Raw genomic sequence first — 10,424 nt, forward strand, 5'->3', positions numbered from 1 at the left:
TCATCTTCATCTATTTAGTGGTGATATAAATATTTCATGCTTCATTAAGCTATCATAAAAATTAAAGGAGTAAATAAATGTAAAGCATTTAGAATCCTACTCAACTCCATAACTATTAGCTTTATCAAGAACTTAGAATTTTGATCAAGAACTTATGTTAGAGATCAGAAAAAGTTTGCCTACCTAGCACTAGCAGAGCCAAACACTAAACACCAAGAATTGCAGTGGAGGATTATTGGCTATTCTATTATGAATGGCACCATCCCGGAGAATGGGAAGCTAGTGCTCAAAAGCTCCAACTCCTGGAGGATGGCAAGTAGGTTGCAGTTTACATAGGGCAAAATCACAAGATGCTGCTGGTTAGGGGTTCAGGGTCACATTGGGAGTTGATTGGTTAGAGGTGAGGTAAGACTAATGAATCATTTCAGGTCCTGAGGGCAGCTCTGAGTTTTTTTTTCAGTGTCCCTCTGTCTGGTCGAGAGAGAGAGAGAGAGAGAGAGAGAGAGAGAGAGAGAGAGAGGATTTCTATAGTTAGGATTTAAAATGAAATTAAATCAAAATCATAATGGAACCTTGGTTTCTCGTATAAATTTTTATTATGAAGAATTTAGAAGAACTAGTGCATATTTACTATACTTATCTGCATCTGTTTTGGAAGATATGGGAGTCTCTTTTTCCATGAGACTGGAAGTAGATTATCAGGGGAAAACAAATCTGATTGTCTGTAATATGCTAGATCACTTTGGTAGCTGTTTTATCATAATTATTTGTTTTAACCCTCCTAATTTTTCTGTGAGACAAGGATATTCACAATTTTGCTTAAAAAGAATGAAATAATAGTTACCTTATTTAAGATCATACCTTAAGGGAATGAATAAATAGAATATCAATGCACAATCAAAACATTTGTATTTGCAGTTTTTCCTATATCCATTTAATTGTCTGTCTCTCTTGACTGCTTATGATGATGATTTAATTCATTGCTTAAAATAAATGCATTAAAGATAAATTGCATAGTAATTGTTTGTTGAATTGTTTATTTAATTCTGTCTGAAGGACAGAGATACAATGGCCAGAGAGCAAAAATCTTCTGGTATTTTAAAATAGATGTATACTACTCTCATAAAATGGCTATGCCACATGAATTTCCATTCTGTATAAAAAAAATCTCAAAAGTTCATGCAGTTTTCTCTGATATTATTTTTAAAGAAGTAATCTAGATAATATTTTAATTCCCCAAATGATGTGACTTTTAAAATGTAACTTCCAGGTTATTAGACAAGGACAGTCAGGTTATTAAAACAATATATTCCTCAGTTTAAAGTACACTAGTAGTATTTTACACACCTTCAGTGTTTATACACCACCTTGGAAGTTTAATTTGTGTTCACTATTCCCAAAGAACTTGCTATCCTCTGGATTAATTTACACCTTTAAATTCTGAAACTGAAACCTATGGACCAAACCCTAGACCAAGGTCATATTTTATCTTTTTTCATGAGTCACTGACAGTCTCTCTTACTGAGATGCCTTCATTTTTTCCTCCCTCAAAATGAATTTCATCAAATGAGAATGGAAAATATCATCTTTTTGAGATGGGAATCTGTGCCTATTTTGTCCTTCAAACCTGCAACTTAGCACAGTGACTGCCACTTAGTAGGTGAACTCAAATATCTATTGGAATCACTGATTTGTTTCCAGGCAAGTCCAAAATGAGAGTATCATGAACATTTTTTTAGCTGAAATAATTAAGAATGAACTACCCACAAGATGGCAGTAATATATAGTCAATGAATGCCTAGGGTGTCTGATTTTAGCAATTGATAAAGAGTTGGACTACTCTAGGGAAGCAATTGGGTACCTACACAGTGAACTGTATTTTACTGGACTTTTTTTTTTTTTTAACAGGGGGAGAAGAGGAAGTGATATTGATTAAAGAACAGATAATACAGAAAAAACTCCATTGAAATTTTACCTTATCTTTGGGAATTTTCATGACCGTGAAAGATCTTATAAAACTTTCATTAATTTGTTTGCCTCATATTTTTGGTTACTCAGTTTTATATCCCACATATGAGTTAAATTATATGTGGGATATAAAACTGAAAAAGTCAATTAAATTGATTTTTTTCTGTCTGATTTATTTTACTTAGCACCATATTCTCAAGATTCACCCATGGTTGCAAATGGCAGTATTTCATCTTTTCTTATGGCTGAGTAATATTTCACTGTATATATGTAACATGCCTTCTTTATCCAATCATCCATCAAAGGACAATTCGGTTGTTTCCATGTCTTGGCCACCATGAATAGTGACACAGACAATAGTATGATGATTACAGATGGGAGGGGTTTGGGAGTAGTAAAGGGCATCAGATATATGGTGATGGAAGAAGATTTGACTTTGAGTGGTGGGCACACAATGCAGTATACAAACAATGTGTCATAGAATCGTACACTTGAAACCTACATAATTTTATTAGCCAGCTAGAGGCCTGGTGCACTCGGGCAGGGGGTCCCTAAGCCCGGCCTGTGCCCTCTCACAGTCCAGGGCCTAAGCTGTCAGTCAGATATCCTTAGCGCTGCCATGGAGGTGGGAGAGGCTCCCACCACCACCTCTGCGCTCACCAGCCGTGAGCCTGGCTTCTGGCTGAGCAACGCTCCCACTGTGGGAGTGCACTGATCACCAGGGGGGAGCTCCTGCATTGAGTGTCTGCTCCCTGGTGGTCAGTGCACATCATAGCAATTGGTTGTTCCACCGTCAGGCCAAAACCAGCTCTCCAACATTCCCCCAAGGGGTTCCAGATTGTGAGAGGGCACAGGCCAGGCTGAGGGACTCCACCGGTGCATGATAGGGGCCAGGGAGGGACGCAGGAGGGTTCCAGGGCGTGTCCGGCCCATCTTGCTCAGCTGGACCTCAGCAGCAAGCTAACCTACCGGTTGAAGCGTCTGTCCCCTGGTGGTCAGTGCACGTCATAGCGACTGGATGACCAGTTGACTGTCTGCCCCCTGGTTGTCAGTGCACATCATAGCGAGCCGTTGAGTGGCCTTAGCATATCATTAGCATATTACACTTTGATTGGTTGAATGGCCAACTGAATGACTGGACACTTAGCATATTAGGCTTTTATTATATAGGATGTTATTCTAATAAATGTAATTTTAAAAACCTTTCAGTAAAAAATTTAAAAATAAAACCCTGATACATTATTTAGTAATGAATCGTTTCCCCCTTGATTTTCCTTGTGCAATACTACAAATATTTTATTTAGTATGATGCATAGTTATTTATTTGATACAGGTATGAATTAAAATAAATCAAATATATTTTATGCCATAAATTTTCCTGGGAAATGGTTAGAGATCTGTTTTACTTATTTTATTTATTTTAAAGGTATATATATCCAATAGATGACTTAAAAATATATTTAAATCATTATACCATTGTTATTTAGTTTGCTTGGAAAATAAGAATTAAGGAATTTTACTTAATTTCTACAAATGTAGAAAGCTTCTCTTTATCTTTTCCAGAAGGATATAAAATAAGGAAGTGATGAGTTTCCCATTGAACTATTTATTACATCTCCTTTTCATGTACAGTTTAATTTTAAACTTCTAGGGCCTTTTCAAGGCATTTTGTCTCCCGAATATTTCATTAGATTTTTTGGGAATCATTCCCACAGTGCTAATTTATAACTGTTTTAAGTTTCTATATATTTGTAAGAGTTGCTTCTATAACAAATAGATTATAATAAATTAAAGTGAGTAATTTTCACAGTTTTGTTAGTTCATTACAAAACATTTCAAAGAATGATATGTTTTTATTAGTAAATTAAAATAGCCTTAGAAATTCCAAGGATAAAACATTCCAGGACACACAATGCAATATACCAATCATGTATTATAGCAATATATTCTTGAAGCCTATCCTATATAATAAAAGGCCAGCAACTGTAACGGTGTAATGACTGTAACAGCTGATTGACCAGTTGCTATGAGGTGCATTGACCACCTCTCGGCCCCTCCAATTAGGAACCATGGGGAACCAGGGTGGGTGGCGGTGGGGTGAGACTGGGGACTGGTGAGTGAGTGGAACACTGACCTCTTGGTCCCTCCCTCCAGCTTGCAGGCTCAGATCGATCGCCCAGCCAACAGGGAACCCGGGTGGGTGGAGGTGGCGGGGTGGGACTGGGGACTGGTGAGCAGGCGGAAGATGGCCCTAATTGCAGGCTAGGCCTAGGGGCCCTATCCGTGCATGAGTAGGGTCTCTAGTCTATATAATAAAAATCTAAGTGACCATTACAGTGGAATAACCAGAAAGACCATTCCCTATGATGCGCACTGACCACCAGGGGGCAGACACTCAACACAGGAGCTGCCCCCTGGTGGTCAGTGCACTCCCACTGGGGGAGTGCCTCTCAGCCAAAAGCCAGGCTCACGGCTGGTGAGCGCAGCGTGGATGGCTGGAGCCTCTCCCGCCTACATGGCAGTGCTAAGGAGCAGCAAGCTGAGTGGTAAGGAGCAGCCAGCATGCAAGCAGTAAGGAGCGAGGGGTCCTGGACTGCGAGGGGGATGTCCAACTGCCTGTGGGGAGTGGGCTTAAGCCAGCAGTCAGACATTCCCCCAAGGGGTCCTGAACTGCAAGAGGGTGCAGGCTGGGTTGAGGGATCCCCCCCTCCAGTGTAAATTTTGTGCACTGGGCTTCTAGTATAATCATATTAACCAATGTCACTCCTATAAATTTAATTTATAAAATTATTATAGTATAAAGAAATTCAAGGGATTTAAAAAGAAAGAAAAATTGCTTACTTGTTTATAATGCTAATCATGTTAGATAATATAAGGTACTGCTTCTATGGAACAATATATGTATCTTGGTACTGTTTACAATGTTCTCATAGTAAAATAAACCAATAGCCAAACTATTTAAGGTATAAGACAACAATAAAACACATACCAGTTACCAGTTTAACTTGTTATGTTTAATAATTTAAAAATATTATTCTTAAAACATATATTTAAAATAATAAAAAATTAGAAATTAATTAAAAATGAAATTCAAAACCTTTTATTTTAAGGGCATGGTATAAATTTCTCTTATCAATACTGGATAAAAGTATATATCACAAATAATACAAAACTCTTATAAAGAAAATTAAAACCTATGTTTCTCACAAAGTTTTGGCATATTAATAGTTGTAATCCCAAGAGACTTGACCCATGTGCACAATAGACTTACCACAAAATATCTAATATTGAGAAACACATATTGAATTTTAGTCATTATGACTTAAAGAAAATATAGACAGTTCCATTCAAATTTTATATTCTCCCTTATGAAATAAAAATAGTTGTCTAATTAACAGTTGTTCCTTCTAATGTCCCAGGGATCATTTCCCCAAGGCCAGTCACACTTTCAAATATTATTACTAAAATATATCAACATTTAGTATCAAGGCAAAGCAGATTAGTCTGCCTAAGGCATTTGCTTAATTCTGAAGATTTGAGATAATCTATAGATCAAAGAACAATTCTTACAAAATATTACTTATCTTTTAAAAAATCATTAAACTTCTAATTAAGGAAGAATTATGGGGTTTTATTTGGTAAGATATATCCATATACTAGTATTTCTTTATGATTTATTTTTTCTCATTTTTTAAAAAAACTAGTTTTATCTGTGCATCTGTGTATAACAGGAACAATTTTAAAAAATAAATATGGAAACTTGTTTAATTATGGGAAAAGGATCAAATTTATGCTTTACTAAAATAAAAAATTATGAGGTCCTTATTCTCTCTAGAAAGCATTAGACTGCTGAAGAAAAGTGTATCAGAAAAACAATAGTTGTGATTTAAGAAATGCTTTGGATTATAAACATATACTAGTAGAGTATTTTCAATTCAGGTATTGGGGTTATTTGCTCTCCAGTTTTTACTAACTTATATTTATGGTTGTTAGAGTGATGTTTCAGTTAGAGAAAGTTAGAGATGATCTTAAGTTCACATTGTATTCCAAATACTGGTGATGTAATTGGATTGATCCATAATCATTCTTATGAGAAAACATATACTTGCAATAAAGATAGCTGAAATGAGAGGTAAAGTCTATTTTCTCAGAAAATGTTGAAGTTGGCCTGTTTAATGGGAAGGCAAAATTATTTGGCCTTATTAGGACATAGCCAACTAAATTAGGACTTAAGTAAATATCATTAAATTATTAAAATTCTATGCAACATGTAAATTTGTACATTCTCTAGAACTATGTAGTATTCATACAACACAACCACAGTCTGCATAGTTTTTAAAAAAAATCAGTATAAATCTGTGGTAGTTATTGCAACATCATTGCTGATGAATTCCTTTTTTAGAGAATATATGCAAAGTAATCAGTAGGTTTTTTTAGGATATAGAAAGACTGAGAAGGATATTTGGAGGTACAATTTGTGACACTATAAACCTCTAGTTTTACAAAATTTTATTTAATTAAATATACTCAGACAAGGTAGAAAATATGCAATACTATCAAGAAATATGCAATACTATAAAAAATATGCAAAATTATCAAGAAACTGACCATTTTCTTGGATAGCCTTATTATATTTCACACTGAAGACCATGCATGGCACTAGGAAGGACCAGCCATGCCTTTATGCCACATCAGTATCAGAACTCTGAGAAGCCGGTGGTTGAAGCATTTTAGGAATACACTAAAATTTGTTAGCCTGCGATATGTTCTTGATACCTTCATCAACTCTTGTGGTTTTATTTTCTCAAGATAAATGATGGATTATTTTTAGAGCCATAACAAGATTAGAATTGTTGCAAAATGTTCGTAGGCATGATAATGCATACAAATCATTTTATAGGTTTTGCTAAATATACCAGGAATAATAATGTTGTTGTTGCTATTACTGATGATGAGGATGGTACTGAAGCAAGTTTTGCAATTGTGCTGAGAGGATAATGGTCATAATCATTAAAACATCTGTTACCCAACAGCCGGAGACTTCTAAAGATATGATAACTTGGGATCACCAGAGTGTCCTTTTGCTATTGAGGACATTGGTTTGAGAACTTCCAGTAAATAAAATAAACAGGTGAGATATTACCAAAGACCATATTTTTAAGAGTAGGATTAAAATATGGGCCACTAGTTTCAGTATGGATCTACAGGCTGTGAGTTTCTAATGTTTTACTTTCATAGGGTAAATCTATTTCAAATATAACTTTGACTATAAAAGTTTCTGAATTAGATTTGAAAAATGTATTATAAAATAATACATTGATCCAATACTTACCTAACCCCAGCATTTGAAAAAATGAAACATCATTCACCTCAACTACAATGTAGCATTATGAATAATTATTTTTTACATATAGGTTTCTATGATTGCTGCTAATGTTTGATATGCTATTGCTAAGTAAGACCTGTACAGGAAATATTTGTATAATTCCACTTTTATTTAAAAATAATTTAAATAAGGTATAGTATTTGAGTTTGTAACAGTTGAATTAGTACTTTTTGACTGGATTTCTTTACTGGGTATACAATAAAAAATGATTGGCCTTCACTTCAGACCCTGCAGCTGAGATAATTGAGCGTGTTGAGAGTTTAGCTAACTACTGCATAATAATGCTGACTTGGTATCCATTTTGTGTAGCCAAGTGGCCTGCAGGCAGGGATGAGGGGGACCTGCACTTAGATTAGCCCCTCCCTTGAGAACTTGCACTAGATAACAGCCTGTAAATGTTAAGTTTCTGACACGACTTTCTCAACTGCCCTTGTGCAAAATGGTCTCCCTTGCTTCCCAGAGTCTTCCCCTTGTGTACCCTTTATATAAAACTCCTGGGGAGCATATAAAAACTTCGCTCTTTTTGGTTAGACTTGACCTTTCTAGCTTTAGCCAGGCAACTCCAAATTACTTCACTCTGGGACATTAACAAAGGCATGTGCCCCAGGTATTGTCCCACAACCTGCCTTGACTTCCCTGTTTAGCCCCTTGAGGTGTTCCAGGACCTGTGCATAATAAACTCTATTTCAGTTTCTCTTGTGGTCTTTTGTTGAAGCCTGGCTTACCTCCTACACCCTTGGGCTCTATCTAATACGTGTTAACAGTCACAGCACAGTGGGAAGCAGAACTATTTTGATGGATGGGATTGAGATGAGTGTTAGAAGGAAGACTTCTCTTTTTCAGATCATATTTGTTCAAAGCTGTTCTTTTTAAAGCCCAACTCAAATGACATGACCATGTGCATAATAAGAAATGGACAACTTATGGTCAGATTATGGTTCAAGAGACAATATCAAAAATCCCATAAATTAGCAGGCCAATGAAGACAAAAAAAGCACCGAAATCATTATATATGTTATGTTTATTTGTTTGCTTCTCTTTACTTACTGTTTCTCTCATATGTACATATATATGTGTGTGTGTGTGTGTGTGCATATTTATGCATATGTGTGTATATCTATAGTGGATGATGGTATTAAGTATATCCCGTGCAATAAAAACTTTTAACTTATATAATCAAGCATTAGAAAAGTCAAACCATCCCATAATTTATCTTTTTGCACCCTGGATTTATCTTTAATATAATAGTTTAAAATAAAATAATATAATAAAATAAGTAGATGATTCTATTTTGATTATTTTCTAACTCTTTCTACTTAATTCTGAAAAATAGCATGGCTCTGATGAAGAATATGCACTGCAGACTATGACCCCTGTTGAGAGAAAAACTCATGTAGGTGATAAGCAATTAGTTGGACTCATGCAAAATATTTATTTTTCAGTGATTTTTATCTTATTGTAAACATTCTCTCTGCTTCAAAGAAATAGAATGGTAAGGCAACTGAAAACAGAGATATATGTATGGATTGTATTGATATTTTTTAAATTATATCTACATATCTTTTGATACACATACTTTGATTCTTAGAGAGAAGCTAGTTTAAGATATGATTTGTGAAAATCACACCAGAGTCACTGAATTTATTCTTCTCGGTTTTACAAACAACCCGGAGATGCAAGTTTTTCTCTTTGTTTTGTTCCTGGTCATCTACACAGTCACTTTTTTGGGAAACTTCCTTATTGTCACAGTTACCAGTGTGGATTCTGCTCTTCAAACACCCATGTACTTCTTTCTCCGAAACCTATCACTTCTTGAAGTCTGTTTCACCTTGGTCATGATGCCGAAGATGCTGGTAGACCTGGTGTCCTCAAGGAAAATCATCTCTTTTGTAGGCTGTGGTACCCAGATGTACTTCTTCTTCTTTTTTGGTAGCTCTGAATGTTTCCTCCTTTCTATGATGGCTTATGATCGCTTTGTGGCCATCTGTAACCCTCTTCGTTATTCAGTCATAATGAATAGGTCTTTATGCTTGTGGATGGCTGTAGGCTGCTGGATGTCTGGTATTCCTGTCTCTATGCTACAGACAGCTTGGATGATGGCCCTTCCTTTCTGTGGGCCAAACACGATAGACCACTTTTTTTGTGATGGTCCCTCGGTATTGAAACTAGTCACTCAGGATACAACCATATATGAAATGCAAGCACTTGCTTCCACATTAGTCTTTATTATGCTTCCATTTTCCCTCATTTTGGTCTCCTACATCCATATTATCTCAACCATCTTAAGGATGCCCTCAGCTACTGGTCGCCAGAAGGCATTCTCTACTTGTTTATCACATATTATTGTGGTATCCCTTTTCTATGGAACAGCCAGCTTGACCTACCTACGGCCCAAATCCAACCAATCCCCAGAGAGCAAGAAATTAGTGTCATTGTCCTACACTGTCATCACTCCTATGTTAAACCCCATTATCTACAGCCTAAGGAACAATGAAGTGAAGGGGGCAGTTAAGAGGACATTCACTAAAAAAGTCTTGCGAAAGTTAGATGTGTTTTGAGTTCTCTTATTATGTGGTGTTGTTTCTAAACAAAGTAGGGGCAACAGAACCCATAAGCAAAAGCTTAAAAGGAGGGGAATATTTGCTCTTATTTTGTCAGTGCCACTATGATGGGTGGATCACAGTGTCCAGTCAGAGTCCCAGAAAGAAAAAGATAGTAGTCTCAAATTGGGATAATTGAGATAATCTTTATGAGGGGACTATTTACAAGTTGGGGGACAGGTTTAGATAATTGTCACACAATTAAGATGATGGAAATTCCATCTCTTGGTCTGAAGGGGCAGGTGAAAGAGTTTTAAGTGGAACCTGGATAATGTTAAAATATAAGAAAAAGCCATCTACCAGGAGCTCTGTTCATTAGTAAAGAAAGACAGCCATGCCAGCTTTATTCTATTTTCTCTTAAATCCATTGCTAGTGCCTGTTCTTGAACAAACAAAATCTGATACAAAAGGCAAGAATGTCTGTGAATGAATTATATAAAGACCAGCCTTCTGGAGCACAAATCAGGATG

General features: G+C 36.0%; 1 protein-coding gene across 1 annotated transcript; it reads left to right on the forward strand.

Moving 5' to 3' along the window:
- Positions 1–8,961: 8,961 nt before the first annotated feature.
- On the forward strand, positions 8,962–9,912 carry LOC307101484 (olfactory receptor 10A7; the record flags this gene model as incomplete). The annotated part of the gene is made up of 1 exon (XM_079774474.1): positions 8,962–9,912. One exon carries the CDS (start codon positions 8,962–8,964, stop codon positions 9,910–9,912), a length of 951 nt encoding a protein of 316 aa, XP_079630600.1.
- Positions 9,913–10,424: the final 512 nt, after the last annotated feature.

Source organism: Cnephaeus nilssonii, assembly GCF_951640355.1.
Source record: "Cnephaeus nilssonii genome assembly, chromosome: 6".
Taxonomy (NCBI): Eukaryota; Metazoa; Chordata; class Mammalia; order Chiroptera; family Vespertilionidae; genus Cnephaeus; species Cnephaeus nilssonii.